At 46.0% G+C, this 20,772-nt stretch overlaps 1 protein-coding gene across 1 annotated transcript; it reads left to right on the top strand.

Moving 5' to 3' along the window:
* The first annotated feature begins 804 nt into the window (after nucleotides 1-804).
* On the top strand, nucleotides 805-8,067 carry LOC149866539 (uncharacterized). The gene is made up of 5 exons (XM_090041123.1): nucleotides 805-1,000; nucleotides 2,511-2,610; nucleotides 3,911-4,573; nucleotides 7,380-7,460; nucleotides 7,546-8,067. Exons 1-5 carry the CDS (start codon nucleotides 860-862, stop codon nucleotides 7,863-7,865), a joined length of 1,305 nt encoding a protein of 434 aa, XP_089897249.1. The 5' UTR covers nucleotides 805-859; the 3' UTR covers nucleotides 7,866-8,067.
* Nucleotides 8,068-20,772: the final 12,705 nt, after the last annotated feature.

Raw genomic sequence — 20,772 nt, 5'->3', positions numbered from 1 at the left:
TCCACAGAAAAGTGAATTCAAACTGGCTGCTTCTGGACTGACACATCTCATTTCAACCATCTGAAATGTTTGGGGTCCATAAAGTTGTTTCTGTGTTTTAGAATTTGAATATACTGGAACATTTTGTCTTTTGACATTTTTAGATATTTTGTCTCATTGCAGAATAGAACTCAGTACCGAAACACCAGGATCTCCATTAGAAATTTTCCAGCTAGTTCTAGTGCCTTGCCCTTGTGATTTAAGAAACATATTCAAAACCATAACCAAGGCCATCTTAAAAGTTCAGAAACCACAAGAGACCTCTCCCCACACTAAATTCTTCATGAAGTCCTTTTTTGAAGTAAATTTCTTAATTAACGAGGGCCTAAATTGGGGGGGGGGGGAAGGAGAGGGGTTGGGTTTTTTTTTAAGTGACTGGGATGGATAAGGCTGGGGAGAGGTAGGTATGAAGCCAGATGGTTACAATAAGGGATTGGTATCCAATTAGATACAGGAGAAACTTTACACAAAGGGCTGGGTCTCACATGCTCACAGCTTTTCCCCTTCTGCTGATGGAAAAACTGCTGGTGTGCGGGTAGGTCACCTTGGCTCCTGAACAGCCTTAAGTCTGGGGAGGGAATGCTGGTCTTTGGTTAGGGGCAATGATTCTCATCCTCTCTTTAGCAGTTGGTCTATTAGAGATTTGGCAAAAATAGGCCCAGTGATGCTAGCTTGGGAGAACTTACTTCCCTGGCACACGTGCATGAAAGGGAGCCAGCCTCACACCTTATTTTGTTTCAGAGCTAAAGTCCCAGATGCCATCTCCATGCTCTTCGTGACAGGGCTATCGTGCATCCTCAGCAGCCCCAACTAGAGAGTGATGGGAGAAAAAGGGAGCTGTGAGGAGAGCTCCATCTCACAAAGCCCTGGTGGGGCCAACATTTGTGCACTGAGCTCCCTGCAGCTCGAGTGGCAAGTCTGGATGTGTACAGTATCTCCTGGAGGAGGAGAAGCCGTGGAGGTACGGCATACCTTGCTGAGTTCAGGCCTCTGAGAACTATTATTTCTTTATGGCTTTCAGGCCTGCCAAGACTTCAGTTTGCAGTCACCTCTCCATTACACTAACACCTACAAACCCCAAACAAGTCTCTCAACCCTCTGGTACAACATGCTGCACACACAGAAGGCAAATAAGATTATCCCCCAGGGGAGGGACTCCTGGGATAAGGGTCAGGTGAGGCACTTTAGGCAAAAGACTTAGCAGTGGGGAAGAACTTGCTTAGCCCAGTCATCTTCCAGTAAGAGGCAGCACTGCAGTAACACTGATAAAGCTACAGGAGTACCTCTTTCTGCTGCCCCTGCTGAAAGGATCCATTTATACTGCTGCCATAACTTGGGCTTTTAACTAGCTCACTTGGATATTGCTAGCAGTGCTCAGCACTAGCTGCAAAGCCCAGCTAGGAAGCTGGGTAAACATTCAAGCAGTTAATCCATGCCACTGTAATTGCATTGCCAGCAATTCCTATTCTAGCTTGGGTATGTCTTCAAGAGCAGCAGCCAAACTCTGCTGAAGTCCATCTCACCCACGCCCCTCTAGTCTGGCCCAAGGTTTCTGTCTTTCATCCTGAGACAGAGTGGGCAGGATCATCCTCTCCATGACAGCCAATCCTTGGGTCTCAGCTCCTTCCCCAATGAAAGGCTTATGAAGGTTTAGTAAGTGCAAGCAGGAGTTGTGGGCTAGGCAGTAGTAGCAAGCAATGCTTGCTTCTAAGGGTGATTAGAGTTGCTGTAGGTACTAGGAGCGAATGGGAAAATGTAGGGTCTGGAGGGTACAGGAAAAGTTGAGGGGCTAGATGAAAGCACTAAAATACTGGGAGGACTAAGGTAGGAGGGGACTAAGGTTTTTTTTTTGTTTGTTTTTTTGGCTTCTGCTGGCCAGGATTACCTGAAGGGTGCTTCCAAAGAGGATGAAACTATACTGTTCTCAGCAGGTAGCAGATAACAGAACATTAAGCAATGGTCTCAAGTTGTAGCAAGGGAAGTTTAGGTTAGATATTAGGAAAAAACTCTCTCACTAGGAGGGTAATAAAGTACTGGCACAGGCTACCCAGAGAGGTTGTAGAATCTCCATCCTTGGATGTTTTTTAAGACTGGGCTAAACAAAGCCTTGGGTAGGATGATATAGTTGGGAGTGGTTCTGCTTTGAGCAGGGGGCTGGACTAGATGTGACCTCCTGAGGTCCCTTCCAGCCCTCATTTTCTATGATTCTATGACTACTTTAAAAGGGAGTCTGGCATTAGGTCATGGTGCTGGATTAGATAGCCCTGTGGTAAACTGCTGTTTATAACCTCAACAAACTCAGACTCTCTGCCAGACCCTGAGCTCCACACCCAAGTGCTAATTGATTGTTAAGATCAACCTTGTTGTGGGACCCAACCTTGTGCACTTAGGAGAATGCAGTGCACCTGTATCTTCTCTTCCTTCACTACAGAGCACAGGGTTCAGACTGCAGATTTGTTCTGTCTTTTCAGATGGACCCAGGAGAAGACTTGATGTTCCCTGATCTCCAAGATGCCAGACAAAGTATCATCCCAGGAAGTCCCTGTATAAGTGAGGAACAGCTGTTGTCAGGTAAGTCACTGACAGTAAGTGAGGGTAAAAGACTGGAATTCTAGCTGGCTGTAAAAAGCTCCCTCAAATCTGTCTCCTCTCTCTTGTTTTCTCTCTGGCTTGTTAGAGCTGGACTGGGGTTATATGGTTTCTGATCTGGGGTTCTAGCACCTATTCAAAAATAAGAAATGTTTGGATTTCCCTGCCCTGCCCCCTTTTGTTTCCTTTTGTCTGCAGTTGGAAAGGAGTTGAAAAAGTTAATGGGGGCCTGCCCAGCTGGAGCATCTTTAGGGTGAGGTTGGGGAGGGAGAGATGGTGGCCTTGCTTTGGACTGTGAGGCACAGTCCTCCTAGGATCTTGGGAGCATATATGAACTTATTCTCTGCAGTGGCAGGACATTGGTAGTGCCTACACCTCCCCTGCTTTTCCATATGGAATATTGCAGGGTGCTCTTGGTGTGAAGGCTATGGTGCCTTGTAGCTCTGTGTGTTGTGTGTGTAAGGGTGCAAAGGGGTGACTTTGAAATCCTTGGGCAACGGCTGCATGGGAGACTAGACTCAATTACCCTTCTCCATCCTGTGTTCTCTTTCCTCCTCAGGGAATTTGGGAGACCGGCATTTCCCCACTTCTTGCTTCACTATCAAGGGTCTAGAGGAGAGCAGGGCAGGTGGGGAAGGCTGCAGACAGGTGACCCCTACCTCTGTCAGCCACTGTGCTGAGTTTGGGGCAGGAGGGAGCAAAGGAGGAGACTACCTGGCTTGTATGATCCTAAGTTTAGTTCCCATTTTTTTGCTCCATCATACCTGTGGTGTTTTCAGTCCCCTTTCTATGGAACTCCAGCTAGCTCTGCACTAATGCATTGCGTCCTGGAAACGGAACCAAAATCTTTGTGTTTTTTCTTACCTTGTACAGTTTTCTCTTGAACATACTGTATATTGGAGAGAAGCTCAGGTCCCTGGGGATGCAGAGGGAGTTAAATTGCAGGGAATCTCTGAAATGATCAGGATGGTAGGGGGTTTGTGTGCTGAGAGAACATGAATAAGTAGCTAATATGAGCACTATTCCTTTCCTTTCCTGCTTTCTGGGCCGTATTTCCAAAGTGTGTTCCTGGGCTCGCCTCTTTGTGAGAAATGATGCATCTGTTTTACCCCTCCTTCTGCCCCTTTCCTTCTTATCTCTTCTTTCCATCTGTTCTCTCATCCTTTGTCCCCACTTCCACTTGCATTTGATGCCAAATTGGAAGTCTTGCAAACTGTGAATGTGTTAGGTGTCATGTATGGAGGTGGGAGGGGGAGAGAAGTATTGACCCTTTTTATTTCAGTAGGTGACATTAATGCAAGTGAAAATGAGGAGGAGAAAATAAGCCAGGAAGGTCCTGAGCAAAATGGGTTGTCCGAGCCACATGTAGCACTGAGTCCTGACAGGAGCAAAACCAGGGCAGAAAGACAACCAAGGAACAGAGGCGTTAAATCTACTCCCCAAGCAAGTGGCTCCAAGAAACTAACAACCATTGCTAATCCAGCAAGACCCCAAGCAGAGGAGAAGCCCTATAAGTGTATAGACTGTGGGAAGGGTTTCAAGGGGCACTCTGCCCTCTGTACCCACCTACAGATTCACACAGGGGCCAAGCCCTTCGAATGCACCAAGTGTGAGAAGAGCTTCAACAGGAAGGCAAACCTCATGGTTCATGAGAGAATCCACACTGGGGAGAGGCCATATCAATGCAAAGAGTGTGAGAAGAGCTTTGGCTGCAGCTCAAACCTCATCGCGCACCGAAAAACCCACCTGAAAAAGAAGCCTTACACTTGTGTCACGTGCACCAAGAGCTTTGCCACCAGCTCGGCCCTCATCCAGCACCAGAGGGTCCATGTAGAGGGGAAACTTTTCCAGTGCACCAAATGCACCAAAAGTTTCCGTCTGAGCTCCAACTTTATTAAGCATCAGAAAGTCCATGCAAAAGACAGCCCCTGTGAACATACCACAGGTAACTTGTGCTCAGGTCAAATGTGGGGGGGAAAGGAAATTCCACTGGTTCAATTGTAAATGCTACACAGACTCACGGGCCTATTTGTTTCATGTGGGGATCTGTGGGGCTTGGCCCACAAAGAAACAGTTGGCTCCTTCTGTTGTTAGAAGGGGCTAAGTGCATAACTATTGGATACTTCAGGTAACTAAAGTGAAAATAGGGAAGGGAGTGGGTTAAAGGTTAATGAGTGCTCCAAGCAGGGTGGGGGCACTGAGCAGAGCCCACTTGGCCAATGCCCGCTGGTCCTCAAACAAGTCCAGGGACACAGCATAGTGCACACCACAGAGTGAAACTGCCTGGAGATGTGAATGGATGAGAGGCATGAAGATGGCCCCACAGTCGCCAGAGATCCTCCTGGCCAGAGCCACCTCCTGGTCAGATATATGGCCAGCTTTGCAAATGCCAGCAGGAGGTTGGCCAGGAGGTCCCAGGACTTGGTGGGGCCACAGATGGGGAGTGCAGAAAAGAAAAGGTGTCAGGAGTAGTGCAGCCAGAACCAATATAAGAGGTTCTTGAGTAGGCAGTGAAGAGGTTGCTACCTGCTGCATTTGAGGCAGGGGTGTGCCAGCATCTCCTCTTTATTGACAGAAGGGGCAGGTGTCAGGGGTAGCCATGAAATGCACCAGGTACGCACCTGCACAGACTTGCAGAGAACAAAATGCACAAGTTCATGTGTCTCTGACCATTTCTACTTCTCACCACCCTCACTTTGTTATTTTTGAGCAACGTAATATATCGGTGCTTCTATCAGTCCCTTCTTAAGAAAAAGCTCTTAATGCTAGAAGAACAGCTTTAGTGTCAAAGCCTTTTTCTTCTTTACCTAAGGAGGCTTGAACATTCAGTAAGCAATACAGCAAAAGACTTAAACCCACCTACGCTTCCAGTGGAAGGACTAGAAAAAACTAGCGTGTTTTCTGGAGAGACCTTTTGTAATCTATGTGGTGTAGAACTAACTTTGGCTCTTATAGCCTGCTTTAATATGCTGAGTATTACTTCAGGGCAGTTTTCTGTACACATCTTTATAATCTTGCATATTTTTATACAATAAAATCTGGGTAATTTGTCACTCCAGGGGGATTGGTAATTATGACTAATTATCCCAGAGTGACTAATCATCAGTAGCTAGTTATTTAGTTATTTTCGGCTTTTTTTTAAATGAGATGTATGCCACATCTTTGCACACCATATTGAGACAAGTGTAAAGAATGATTTTTGATGGAAAAAATATATCATGCAAATTTTTGGAGTGCAAATTATACATACAGTAGCTCGCTCTGTGAGAACTGTAGTCATAAAGAATTGCACGTCTAATTTCTTACTGTGTACAAACCTAGAGTGCTCACTATGTAGTATTTAAATGTTATTCCATCATAATCAGATGAAGATTTTTTGCTCTGCACTCCTCAATGCACTCAGTGCCAAAATACCAGATGATTCTACAAGTTACTAGAGGGGGCATAGGTCAGTGCTGACCAATTATCAAGAGGAAATTCCATTGTGATTTAGTATGTATGTACATTTGGAAATTACCATTTGTTAAAGCATAATTAGGTGAATTAGCCAGAATGTTTTGTGTATAAATCGACAGGATTCTGGCAGGGATTCAATGCACAGACTAATAAACCCATAGTGATAAATTAACGTACTGACTAATTAGCCATCTTGCACTGTATAAATAAAACTTGCTGGGTCAATCTATTTAAAAAGCACTATGTTGTTTATCACAGATGACTAGAATAGGGTTCAGGCAGTATCACAACCATCATTTTTAACAAACTTGAGAGAACAGACCTTTTAAAAAAAATTAAATTTTCACACTGCTTATCTGGATTGGGGATTGACAGGGTAACTGAGTTAGCTTGCTAGCTTTCCCAAGGTGAACTGTGAAGACCATATCAGACTTTCCATTCCCAATATTGAAAGGGTTAAAAAAACCCTAAAGCAGTACTTCATGAGCTTTTTAAAATACATAATAAGTGGGGCTATGCTGTCTTTCTGCAATGGCAAAGGTACAGAGAATAGAGATGCTAAACGAATGTAGCATCAATGCAACGCTGGTCTTGTTTAATAGGTGGATCTGATGTATTAAGGAGCAGGTATTGAACCTCCACTGTAAAATGCAATGTGCTGCCCTGTATAATGCTTACCAAAAGATACTGACTTCAGTTTGTAGATTCAACCTAGGATACATGTTTGCCTTCACCACATTTGAAGTGAATCAGAAACATAGTTCAAGAATTACTGCCTTCCCTACTAACACTTGTTCCCCACCCCCCACTCTGTACAAGTTTAAAAAAAAATTACTAAATTTGAAGGTGTCTTTGTTTAACTCAAAGGAGAATGTGGGTGGGTATAGAAAGGAGACTTCTTTCTGAACTGCAGCAGCTGAAGCAGAAAATTATATAAGGAGGAAGACTTAAATATAATGATATGGTGGGAAAAGCTTTTTATGCCATGAATGAATCTCTTTTGCTCTGATGCCATTAATGTAGATCATAGTGATTGCTGGTGACCTTAAATAAAGGGAGTGGGGATGAGACTCAGCTACCTCGTGTGGTATGTGCCTGGTCAATTTTATCAATATAAAACGGTGCTTTATTGGTCTGGTGGAAGGCAGTAGAGAACTGTACACTCAAATGCAAACCCTCTACCTTTCCGATATTGACTGTTCAGCTTATAGGTTTGCCTTACACTTAGCACATAATTTCTGTTGGATGTGAAGGTGCTGTTTAGAAACATCTATTATGCTATTTTCTTTCTGTAGAACTAGCATTTCAGGAGAAGCAACCAAGCGGTGGTGCAGAGAAGGTTGCCCTGGACCAGTCAAAACTGCTCCTTGAGGAATGTAAGTATGAGCAGACTTCAGAAATGCCAGGCATTGTGTGCATGCATTTGAAACTAGAAACTAATGCTGTATCTTCTTTGTACAGTGAGAAGAATGAGGGAGAATGTGGATATGCTTCTCCTGAATCAGCAGAGTCAGTTACAAGTTCTGCAAGAGATTCAGAAACAGCTGAGCATCCTCCTCCCAGGCAACGATCTCATTAACTCAAATGTGTACAGCTTGGGGCTTCTGCTGGGACAGCAGGCAGCTGCAATGGCCTCTCTGTCTTGTCCCCAGCTACTTAATCCCAGCAGTCTTCTCCCCAGAAGTGCCCGACCTCTTTCATCCCAGTCGTCCGGTTCTGAAGTGTTCACCCCTGTTCTGCCCCCACTCTCCCAATTCTCTCTTACTCGTCCAGCTGCCTAGCACTCCTTGTACTGCCAGTATATCAACTGTAATGTCATGTGGGTGCTTTTTGTACTGATTTACTTTTCAATAGGAAAGGCTAGGCTTGCCCACAGGAAGTCACAATCATGGTCTCTCTCCAAGTGCTGTATTAGTGACCCTGACTGTAAGTCTGGAACATGCTTTACAAAGATATACTTAGCAAACTTGTGGTAGGGGAGGTGTAATCCATCCTGTCTGCCCCTTGTAGCAAGCGGTTTGATATGTATAGACTTGTTCCATGTGACCCAAATGTGTTCTTCATTCTGGAGCAGATACAGAGAGTACCCTCTCTCTGGTGCTGTATGAAGTGTTTGGTAACTGGCCCTTATCTGAGATACGCGTGAAACTTCTTTAACCACAGCATACCTTTCAGATATGCCCTTAGTAGCAAGCTGAAAGCAAGGACACAGTCATCAAGGATGAATTAAATCAAGGGACTTGCGTGAGGGCTGCTTAAATGCATCTAAGCAAGATGATCTGAATGGGCATGCAGATGGGCAGGATGTCCTTACAATGAGATGCACTTTACTGAGGCTTATTTACTTTGGGAAGGTGTTAAATTATGCAAGCAGAATGGCCCTCTACCTCTACTAGTTGGCGTTGTTCATATTGCTGTAGATTTAGTCATTTCTTTTTGCTTGTTTTTGGAGACTTCTCAGTGAAGAGGTTTAAAAACCCATGCCACTTCATACAGCACTCTTAGTGGTGGTCAACCACAATTCTGTTTTAATCTTTCTTCCCCCCGCCCTTTAAAGACTCTATTCTTTAAATATGCTGTAGTGGCAGAGAGGGAATGTTGCTTGTCTGGTGTTTTAATAGGTAGCTAACCTTTTCAGGCCTAATTTATTAGGGGACTGGATTGTGACCCTTAAACACGCCCGGCCTTCCAGTCCACATCCCAAGAAAATGACTGAGGCTTGCAGAGAGAGCAAGCTCAGCTTGGGACTCAGTGCCTGTGGGAGTCACTGGGAGCTAGGTCAGGTCTTGAGAAAGAAAGGAATAAGCAGAACGGTGATAGGATAATCCTTCCTTTGGCACAGGCTACAGCAGTACTAGCCTTAAGAATGGCAGGGCATGAGGGCAGCCATTATACCAAACCCCCATGTGAAGAATCATAGGAATAAAGCAGTTCCCTTAGCCTCATGGGCCAAACATGATTTAGTCCTTAGTTTCTTGTTGTTTATTAGGAGATGTCCACCTTCTTGAAGCATCACTTTTTTACACCCCCACTCCTGCTCTTCCTGTTTACGTTATCGTGCCAGATTTGGACTTTTCCACATGTGGGCTTTGCTCCACAACTAGGCCTGTTGTAAAATTAAAATATTGCTTTTGCTTAGAGGTAAAAGTAGAAGTCCTGTGTACATTACTTATGTCTTTTCTGTAGTCCAAGAGTGAGTTGAGGTGCTTATGCCCTTTGTGGATTAGTTGCTATGCTGTACTGTGCTGTATGTGCTTTTCCTCCCATCCCTTTTCATCCTTCATATGTCCCAGCTGCTCACTGGAAAGCTCTGAACATCCAAATCTGCCACACGGGTTCAATGTAAATTTGTTTCTCTCGGGCACAGAGGCCAGTCATAATCCCTCCCGGAGAGGAAGGAGTTTAGCTTTGCCCTGCACTCAGTACCAAATGCATTAGTGGTCCAGCTGTGGGGATAGCACACACTCAAATACCCTACTGACATCTAAATTGTTAGGAACAAACACCTGGCCAACTTTAAAAACAAACACAAAAAGAGAATGGCTAAACACAGCTAGCTTTTACTGACGTCACTATGACTGCAAGTTCTTCACACTAAATACAGACATTCCTATTCTGTTAGACTGCAACAGTGTTTGTTAGCACTACTTCTATCCTCCTCCCTTGAAGCTTTGAATGACTGACTTAATTCTCAGCTCTGCAGGAAACAGACCCCTAGTCTCATTTGTTAATTGCATGATTCTCCTGTCCTGGATATTGTCTTGGGTTCTTACTCCTGCTTGAAGTCTGATGTTTTGCTCTGCAACTCTGAACAAGAGGTAGCTATGAGACTCAGGCCATGCTGCATTAGAATGGCTAGTTTTCCTGTGAGGGAGAAAGGGTTTTTAGGGAGACAATTTACTCCAGCAATGCTGTGGTTACACATGTGGATGTGGAGATTGTAGGCCCAGAGGAAAGTGCACCTGCTCTTGGGGCAGACATGGGACTTGCCCACATGTATTTACTGATGTCGGGTCAGGAACAGCGAGCAGCTGAAGCTTCTATTGCAGGATGTGCAGTAGTAAGAGCTGCCTTTTAAGGACTACCCCTGGTCCTGCTTCCCCTGCAGACTCTAGGTTTGAGGGATCTTCTCTTCTCCTGGATGCTGCTCTTGCAGCTTTTCAGTTCCCTCTGGCCCCCAAAGCTTTCCTTGTAGGAAACCTGTGCGCCTCTCTTGCCTGCTTTTCGCAGTTCTGGCTGACGGGAGAGTGAGAACCTCCCCAAGACCCTTTTTGCTTTTGTATGGGGTTTCTCTCTAGCTGTCACATCACTCTTCTGGCAATGCAACCCATGCTGCTCCTCATAGGTCATTTGCCACAAAAGGCTTTTTTCTGCCAACTCCCCTGAACAGAGACTGTTGAGCACCTTCTGCAGCAGGTTCCTCCTTGCATCAGCTCAGGGCCTTTTCATTAGCTGATTGGAAGAGGAAATCCATGTATTACTGTGGCACAGGTGGCAAAGAAAAAACAAAGTAGCAGCCATGGGATGCAATTCAGGAAATTGCAAACCTTTCCTCAGAGAAAGGCTAATGCTAAGCATCCACTGAGGGAGTCTCAGGGGGCCTGACTTGATCTGATGTGTCAAAGAAGATAGTTTGGATCTGTTCCAGCAGGGGACTGGTTAGGTGAACCCCAGAAGGTGCAGTTGAAGAGTGGGTAAGCATTGGAGGGGAGTGAGCAGTGGATATCACAGGAAGAGGGAAAGGAAGAGATGGAATGAAACAAGGAAAAGAGCCTGTGATGTGGAAAGAGGAAGGACAGTAAAGAAGTGACTGTGGGGTGCCTGGCACAGAAAAAAGGGGAAACAATAAGATGACAAAATAAAACTAGGAAAAAAAGAAGTGATACCTAGCTTGAACACAGCACACTGAAAAGTGAAGTATATGGGACACTTAGGGAGGGAACACTTAAATTCAGCAGTAGTGTCCAGAACAAACAGATGGGGCATTTTTCATCCCTTCAACACACGCCACCCCCACCTCCTTGCAATGTGTGGGCTGCTGAACAGCAATTGTGGCCTAGATCTGTCTCTTGGCATAAAGGCTCTAGCTGCAGGGTTTCCTGGAAAATAGCCCTGGCCTCTGGTCCCAGTGTCCTACCTCAAGGACAAAGAGCTATCTGACAAGATACTCTTCCTGGCCCATGCCACAGGCGCTAGGGGCAGGGGAAATGGTGGGTGTGTCTAGGTAGGGAACAGACACATGCCTTTTTAAGTCACTTATCCATTGTGAGTTCAAAAAGTAGTCTCTGGACAGGAAATGTTCTCAGTGGTCTATAGGGGAGCTCAGGACAGCTCCAGGAAGTGTCAGTCAGTGAAACAAAGGAGCTGTTGACCCTGGGCCCAGAGGCAGCACAAGACATCAAGGTGATACGTGCGTGGTGGTGCTGAAGGCTCAGGGGAACCGCTCAGGGGAACCACTCAGTGCAGGGCTGGTGGTTTGGCATCATTCAACTGTAGGGGCTCTGGCTCTGCCCCACGTGGGTGAAATGCATTGGGTCAGGCCACCCCCATCATGAGACTGTAATTGCTCACATTTAAAAAAAAAACAGCCCCTCATCCCAAATACAGTTTGTTACTTTTGCCAGAAAAAACTCAAATATTAAAAACAAGACACTTTTGTCAAAGGGGAGCCCATTTACCTTGACACTCACCTTACTGCAGAGGAGTGTGTCGCTACCCACTGTCTATCTTTTCTGTACTTTCTCTCTCATGGACTTGCCCTGCATAGTCACCTGCCCCTTGTAGTTCCATCACTTCTTTTCAACCTCCAATCCTTACTTCCCCCATTCACCCACACTCTGTACAAGTTTCAAACCATGTAGGGGAGGGGGGAATTATTTTGACTAAGGGCAGCCTAGCTTCTGTCCCACTGGAAACCTAAGAGACAACCACTGTCCTTGCTAAACACTCAATTCCAAACCCCCAAGAGAAAGAGGACTGATCTGAATTCCAGGAGGCTCCATCTATAATGTGGGAAACAGGATGTCTGCTGCCAAAAGTCCACAAGAATAATCTGAAAGCCATGATACAAGATGCACCGAATGCTGGGCATGATACAGCTCAGAGAGCTCAAACAGCAGCAGGAAAGTAACCAGCCCCTGCTGACCAGAAAATGCTCATGCTTCTCCATGAACTCTGTTTCAACCCTAATATTAGATGCATCCATGTGGTCAATCCTCCCCAGATTCCTTTGTTGTGATGGGTCACACAAACATGAGCATCACACCACAACCACGTACCATTCTCCCCCCACCATCCTGCAAAAAGCTCATTTGTGGTGAAAGCAGAAGTTGCTATGACAACAGATGGCTTTGTTGCAATGCCAGCTGTTTACCCTCACTAAAGGTGCTGGAGGTGACATTAAATCACCCCTCACCACCCCTCTCTTGGCCTGCTGGGAGGCATGGCTCTTTGGCTCACTCCATCTGGGAGAACACATGAGGTTTGGAAGTATCGGAAAGGCTGTTGGAAGTGTGGGGGCAAGGAAGACCAAAATTGTTAAGATGGTTATGGAGCATTTGTGACACATGCATTTTTAGATTTATTAACTAAAGCTGATGGGAGGGAAATGGAATACCCCAGGAGCTCAGAGGACTAATGTAGAAGCTTTTGGGGACAGCAAAAAGTGGCAGGGAAAGTTGAGTTGGTTTCCTTTTTGGGAGATGTAAGCATGTCCATAAAAGGGGGACCCAAGGCAGTCCCAGTGCTAATCTACATATTCATTTCTTAATATAAACAGAGACCAGAACCATCTCTGTGACTGGTCTCCAGTAGCCCCTGCCTAGACGAAGAGGGCAATGCTACCTGACTGTGGGTTAACTGCCACGTACAATGATGGGGCTGGGAAACAGAACAGACTCTCTGTGCCTATTCAGACAGTAGTTCAGGACAGTTTGGAGGTGACAGGTCCCTCAGACTTACTGGGGAAATAACGGCTGATCATCTAACCATCTAAGAGACCCTTGAGCCACAGCCAGTCATGCTCTGGGACACCACACAGCATTTATGCAACATGGGAAAATGCATCTTTACCCAGTGTGACCAGTCTCATAGTTCTGCTTGACATCCCTGTAGAGCAGCTGCTGCCTTTTGTCCAAATAGTCCCACTCCTTGGTGAGATACACAGCCATATCACTGAATGTGAATGACACCTGAAAGGGGATCAATGTAAGCCACTTCCACGTAGTGATCCCCAGTAATGTCTCTGATGGCCAAGAGCTCCCGAATCAGCAAAAATGCCAAAGTACACAAAGTTAAAGATACGGACGCCTTTTTTGTCATAAGAAACAAGAATGACACCTGAAACAACCAGGGACCGTAGCAGAATCAGCCTCTGGTGGGTGGGAAATCCCACACCTCAGTCACAGATTGGGCAGTGGCAGACATACCCAATAGCATAAAAAATGCTCTCAGGCCTATGGCAAGGATTCAGGTGAAGGGGCTATCTAGATAGAAGGCCACATTTGCAACTGTTTTAGGTAAGGAGGTGGAAAAAGATGAGAGGATAGGGCAGGGTAAGAGACAGCTGGGGGGGAGCTCAGGGTAGAGATGGAGGCTTAGAAAACGGCATGGATGCAAAGTCAACAGATGAAGTCAGCTTCAATAGCAACTTGCAGGGGACAGCAGTCTCACTGAATCTTCCTCCTTGGTAATGGTTCTTCCTTGAGAAAGATCCAGTTTTTCTTGATGTCACTCTCATGGGCTTCCCTTGGACCAACGTTCAGCTCCCCCAGTCAAAACCAGCTTGGGAAGTCCCAGCAGCAACACATTCCTTTATCAAGATAGCTATAACAATCCTTTGAAAGACTAAGTTTCACTGTCACCCCTTCCTCTGTGTTACTAGCTGCTAGGAAGTCAGACATTTGAAATCTCAAGAGAGTAAAAAGCTGGCAAGATTCTGAATCTTGTTTGAAGAAATGTCCAGCAAATGAAAAAAAACATATAGTGGTCTCATTGCAGGTGGTGTCTTCATATATCCACATTTTAAATCCCTTCCTTCCCCTTCACCTTCCTTCTTAGGATCATAGGAAAGCAGGGCTTGAAGGGACTTCACATGGTTATCTAGTCCAGCCCCCTGCTCGAGGCAGATTCATCCCTGGCTAAACCATCCCAGCCAAGTGTCTGTCTAACCTGCTTCTGATCATTTTTAGGGATGGAGATTCCACAGCTTCTCTTGGTAGCCTGTTTCAATGCCTGACCACCTTTGCAGAGAGGACATTTTTCTTTATCTCTGACCTAAATGTCCTCTGCTGTAGCCCTTGCTCGTAGTCCTGGCCTCTGCAGCCACAGAGAACAATCCATCTCCAACCTCTTTATAATTGCCCTGCAGGTATTTGAGGATTGTTATAAAATCCCCCATCTTCTGTTCTCCAGACTAAATAGTCTTAAATATTCTCGTTGTCCTTCATCTGAATTCTTGAGGTGAACAGACCTTACCTTTTGCCAAGAGTTCCTAATTTCCTGATGAATTGTCTAGAAATCCTTCACCAGGGCACCATTTCATCACTCATCTGTGGTGATATTTCTGGATCTAGCTTTGTATTTTCTCCAGAACCAGCAGTTTCATCATCTGCTCCTTCACGTGGGACTCACTTTAGCCACTGACCAGAAAGCTCATAGTCAGCTATATGGGGTCCTCCTGCTTGTTGACAGCAAAACTGCCTGAAGCACCTGCAGTGCAGCCCTGAGCTGACAGCATCCCACCACAAGACAGCTTCCTTCCCATTGTCCCACAGTTGTCTCAGGGATAAAGCAGAGGCCTTTTTTGTTTGCTCTCTTTCCTCTGTCAACCGATGACCCGATATGGCTTGTTTCTCCATGTCTAAATCTGGTTGCACCATTTGGTCTGGCACAGCCTGCGACTAAAAGCCCAGGAAAGCTAGTATACATTGCTCTCCACCCACTGTCAGTCTCTGTGGCATTATGCCCACTTGGACTGCTGCTTTGGCTGTCTCACCTCTGCATCTCAGTCATATGCTTAATAACCCACATTCAACTCTAACATCCCTGATGCTGTGGATCAGCATGGCAACCCATTTTCTGCTGCAAACGGCATCTATGCAAAGTCAATGCATTGCAGGCATTGGGCATCACGTTTTGGTGACAAACCAAATGGCTTTCTTAGTCCAGGTGAATTTCAATCACAGCAAGAGACTTCCCACAGGCTTTGAGGGGGAAACAAGCAAACAAAAATGAGAAAAGGAATGTTAAAATTATAGTTATTACATGTGTTGGTAGAGTTGGAAGACCGTCCAGAACTCTGTGCATAGCAGCTACATAGGCACATAGTTGTTGTATACTGGTATAATCCAAGACATGTAGTTAGTCATGCAGCTTATGCTAGCAAGAACATAAAGTGATTACAAAAATTTCAATGTGAAAGAAAAGAGACAGGACCCCACATGTGGTAAATGCATCGGTACAAAGTCTGTAAGGCTGTCAGGAATTCTTAGTCGATGGCTTTAGTATGCAATGTACTATTTCTGGGGTGGGGAATATTCAAAGGCCCCAGCAGTCTTTGCAAGTCTCTGGTATAGGGGAGGAGAATCAGTCCATTCCCCCAGTCTTGCTTCCAGCAGGTCCATCCAGGACAAGCTTGGGCTTTCTTCATCTCACTTAGAACCATTATAAGTCTAAGGGAACTTCACTAAAGGCAGGCAGAGTCACACCAGGGTAAGCCTGACCCACAAGGAGAAACAGGCTCAGAATTTACATTGCAGTGAACTGCTGCTCCTCTTCTTACACCCAAAGGCCACATCCACATGAGCACAGATGCTTGCTTCCTTGGGGACAACTAGTAATGGCATACCTTGTGCTACCGCTAGCTGTTCCCAGGGAATTCCTGTCATGCGTCCTCCGGCTTGCGGCAAGTTATCCCAGGTGGGGTAGGGGAGGCTGGGGTCAGTAGTATGTGCTCGGTGGTTGTACCCCCCATTTTCCTCTCTCCTCATTCTCACATAGGCATATGTTTTCCCTCCCTGCTTGCTGGATCCCTGTCCCACCAGGATCCTGTCCGTCACCAGGGATCCCACTACAGAGCTTGTGAGCCCTTGGTTCACACCTGCTTCTCAGCCAGCTCCTGCCTTCTAACAGTGCAGGGTGTCACCACCTGCCTGAGAGCAGCTGGCTTCACTCCCTTTAAAACAACCTGAAGCGGAGGGCAACTTTACCCAGGGAAGCCTGATGTCACAGGCCCTAGAAAACAAAAGAAAACAAGGGTCAACTTATCAAAGGAGGGGGCTTCTCTAATCAGCAAGGGGCACCCCTGATCCAGCCTGTGCTGCCTGCCTCCTCTAACAGGGCACAGCACCACTGTAGCAGGCTGGGGCTGCCCCTCCAGCCACCCCCTTTCTGGGCTTTGGGGGAGACAACCCATGCATTGCTAAAGCAGTTTCTAAGCAGAGCTCTTCACTCATGTGCCCATGTGCCATGACACTTCCCAGGTGACTGCAGGGCAGCAGTTCACAACCATCCTAGACTCCAGGTAGCTCTTTTGGGACTCAGGGCCCCCCTCAGAAGACACTGGCTCTTAGCTCTTTGTTTTTTTAATTTTTTGACAGTGGGAAAATTACAGACCAATTCTCCGCTTTTCTCCACATGGCCTTTGACACTTGGGATGCCTCTTGGAAACCCAGGAGTTTCTCAAGCAACTCCTGCGTGCAACCCTAAGAGAGCTCCAGCTGCGTGGCAGCCCACCCTGAGGGCATGCCAAGGCATCTCTGGCTGAGGATGGCTGCTTTGGGGGATGCCTCAGCCCAGAGTCCTCAGGGTTGGCAGGGGGACTCCCCGCTGACTGACCCACCCCCTCCTCCTGCTTTCGTCCTGGCATCTTGCTAGTTCTGCCTATTGCTTGCAAAGGGCTGGGCGCGGGTCCCCGGGTCCCAGCCCCAGACCCGCGTGCGCCTGCGCGGAGGGGGGTGGGGGTGTGTAGGAACTCTAGCTCTGCCCCCTCCTCCGCTCTCCCCCAGAGCCCAGTAGAACGGACCAGGAGTTCCACTCCACATTAGCTTCCCCCTTGGTGAGGCACTTCCTGGCCCGCTCTGGTAAGCGGGGAGGACTGCTAGGGGGTGGAGAAAGCGGAACTCTATGGTTTTAACCCTTTCGCTGCCTAGAGGCGCGCTCCCAGGTGTCTGCGCGTAAAGCCTGGCCGGGCTAGCAGAGCCGGGAGGTACGTGGCGGTGGGAGCGCCTCAGGGGCCGTCTGGTTTTGTGTCTTTATTCCTTCTCAATCTTCTCTTTAAAGAAAATAAGCCCAGTTCCCTCAGTCTTTCCTCGTAAGTTATGTGCCCCAGTTCCTTCACCATTTCTGCTGCCTTCAGCTGGACTCTTCAATTTATCGTATCCTTTTTTTGGGGGGAGCAAGGCTCCTTGGTTAAATTTGGTATCTTTTATTAGATACCAAAATATTGACTAATTGGGAAAATTGTTCTTTGCAAGCCCTCGGACACGACTATCCTCCTTCAGGCATGGGGAGAGTCTGCTGGTGGTTGTGTGCTCTCCTGGGTGGGATAGAGATGTGAATCAATGTGCAAAATGCAGGTCTGTGAAAATGCAGATGTCTGGCAGGGAAGGTCAGGCGGTGGGAGACAATAGGTGCAAGACGGATAGGTTGTGGGGAGAGGGGAAAGTTGACCTGATGATAAATGTAGCTGGTAAGATGTGGACAAGTTACTTAGGGTTATTGGATGTCAGGCAGGTTATATCATGCCATAAATCCAGTGTCTGTATTTAGTTCGTGGGTTTTTGTATCCAGTAGAGTGATGAAGTGAAGTTCATAGGCTCAACTACAAAAGGTGTTTTATAAATTTCCCTTGAGGATTAGAATGGAGAGTTTGGAGAGAGACTGGTTTTCTTGTCAGAAGTGTGCACCCATAGGTAACTGGGTATTTTTTTTCTTTGGTAGATTTCCAGTGTGTGTTCATTCTGATACATTTGATAAAGCTAGACATTTGCTAGCAATACCTCTTGCTATTCAAGCTGTGTAGTTGGGAGGGATGTTTAGACAAGCTTTTGGGCCCCAAAAGCCAGTCCTGACGTCTGCAGAAGAAGCAGATACAGCCAGCTAGAAGAATCCGTTTTGTTTCATCCCATAAAGGGAATGAAAGTTCAAATCTGTCCCTCCTTCTGTAAAAGAAAGCTGGCAGTCAGCAGAGTAAAGTGAGCAGAAATTACCGTAGGTCCAGTAACAAGCACTTGAGAGAGATTGAATTGTGGAAAATATGGAGAAACAAGGCCTTTTTTGTGTTACTAAACAAACTATATAGCTGGTAGAGCTGTTGAACCAACTTCTGGATGAGCTTTTGGGCATCAGGTATCCTGCATCAGGTCTGTAAAAAATTAGATAATTTGAAAGGGAAGAGGGCTGCTACTGCCTCTGCAGCACAGAGGTTAGCAGAGGGAATGGGTACATGATACTTAGCTCATACAGTCATTGCCTGTGTTGGATCGGTGGTTTTTAACATCCTATAAAGTTACAGATTTTGTTCCAGTACCATCTTTAAAATCTTAGATAACTAGGGCTGGGAGGGCTCTGAAGAGGTTACTTGGTCCAACCCCTTACTCAACCATGATCAGCTCTGTCTAAACCATCCCAGGCAAAAGTTTGTCTGAACTGCTCTTTAAAAACTTTCAGGGAAGGAGATTCCACAGTCTCTGAAGGTCTTCTGAAATCGCTTCCTCTGAGGACAAGGATAGTGAGGTCAGAGGTGGGATAGGGAAAAGTGAAAGGGGTTGTCTCACTATCTTGGGATTTTTCTTCTTTGTTATTTTTCTGTGAAAATTCATTCAGGATTACAGTGGCTTTTGAGCTTCCCCTACATGGTCTCCATGAGAGCATTTGGTATATGGGGTGAGTTACCTCATGTTTTGTCATTGGCATGTGTAGGCAAGCACAGATGGTTTTGTTGTACGTTGTATTAGGTACGCAGTGATGCCGAAGTCTTCTGGAAGTTATGGAGACTTAATGTTCTTAAATATTGGCATTACAAAAAACTTTTTCCTTCATGCTTTTTACAACAGGCAAGTAGGTCAAGTGGAAGGTGTTTTGTAGCTCATGTTTCATAACAACCCATAAGCACACAGATATTTTATTTAAGAATAGCCTGCAAGTGCATATTTTATGATGTTTTACAAAATATGAATGTGTAGCTGTTAGAAAGCAGCTGTAGGGGTTGCCAGAGGGCGTGTTTTGCTTAAGGAACATCACTTGATGTTTACAAACAAATTATTACAAGGTTGTATTTATGAGGAAAAAACTGTTGGTTTGGGGCTTTTTTGTTCTTATGTTGACTTTTTTTTTGTAGAATTAAATTTCAGTTTCACAGTCAGTTCTGACACCATGTACTACATATGCAACTATGTTAAGGTGTAACACTTCAGTGAGGGAAAATTGAGAATTTCCTATTCAGGAAGAGTGAGGCAAGTGGAGGTGGAGGACTGCAGATCTGTAAGGCAGGTGGCCTGACACATTACAATTCACCTGAAATGAATTGTTTTCTGTGGTATTGGACAAAGGAAGCAAAGGATTAGATTAACCAGCAATGTCATGTTTATTGTGCTAGATTTAATTAAATGGCTTTTTAAAGGCATTTTCCCCCCCTAGAGTTTCCTTCTCCAGGTGTTGCTACATAGCAGAGGCATGGTAAAGGCACCTGAATATTTCCATATCTCAGTGTGCTTGGCTTTCTGTGAAGTGTAACTTTAACTCTGAAGAGCCATGGTTTTTAATTACCACATCTGAGTACTGTTTTACACCCATAATTTACTGAAACATGCTTTTACTTTTAACTGTCTTAATAAGAATACATTTTATGGGAATGCCCTTGCTTTTGAATTCGTAAACTTTTCATACATGGACACCAGGCAGGAAACTCTTAGAAACTGTTCCTAATGATTCAAGGAAGTGTAGCTAGCTTTAAATGACATGTACTGGGCACATCTGCATGAAACTTTTACTGCAGAGATAATTAGCATCTACATGTGTAGTGCTGTTAGGCCAGAGTAAATTAACTCACTCTGCCATGGGATAGTATTTGTGTTGGGCAGTACTATCCCATGGCAGAGTTATTGACTTTGCCTCAATGCACACGTAGATGAGGACTGGGGCTGGCAGGGCATGAGGGTACCTCAGTGTGGGGCTACTTGCTGGCTAGCCCCGCACTGTAGCACCCTCATGCTTCAGCCAGTACCTCTGTAGCACGCTGAGATGGTTCAGAGCAGCCCTGGGCTGGCAGGCTGACCCCTGGTATCCCTTGCCAGCTGGGGCTGCTCTGCCATGGCTCAATGTACTGTGATCCCAAATACACATGTAAACACTGTGCCTAGGAGCAATAAACTCCAATGCAAACTGTGCCAGAGTTTACTGCATCAAATTAATTTATCTTGTGGACATGCCCACTGATATACTCTGGCTACTTGATGCTCTGCCGAGGGAAGGAATAGGACTGCACTGTTTTGGGGCAAACAGCCATGAGGAGTCTGATTCTAAGTGAAGAGGTGATGTGTGAAGTAGAGCATGCAGGCTGGCAGGCCCAGCCGGGAGCATTGCAGGGGCCTCCGCCTGCTCTTGGGCCTCAGCCACTCCCCTCTGCCAGGCTGCTACCACAGGTGGCAGCTGAGCAGTGAGAGTGTGTCCGTAAGCCTAGCCCTGCTC

This window comes from Crocodylus siamensis, chromosome 4 (assembly GCF_052110815.1).
Source record: "Crocodylus siamensis isolate JL-2025a chromosome 4, ASM5211081v1, whole genome shotgun sequence".
Classification (NCBI taxonomy): domain Eukaryota; kingdom Metazoa; phylum Chordata; order Crocodylia; family Crocodylidae; genus Crocodylus; species Crocodylus siamensis.
The sequence above is the reverse complement of the archived record's forward strand: the minus strand, read 5'-3'. Positions and strand labels throughout refer to the sequence as shown.

What these genes read in the sequence shown, in the direction of transcription:
- LOC149866539 (XM_090041123.1), top strand. Translation starts at nt 860, where the DNA reads ATGGGAGAAAAAGGGAGCTGTGAGGAGAGCTCCATCTCACAAAGCCCT. An exon ending in TGAGGAACAGCTGTTGTCAG is followed by an intron (nt 2,611 to 3,910) that starts GTAAGTCACTGA and finishes TTTTTATTTCAG; the next exon opens with TAGGTGACATTAATGCAAGT. An exon ending in CCCCTGTGAACATACCACAG is followed by an intron (nt 4,574 to 7,379) that starts GTAACTTGTGCT and finishes TTCTTTCTGTAG; the next exon opens with AACTAGCATTTCAGGAGAAG.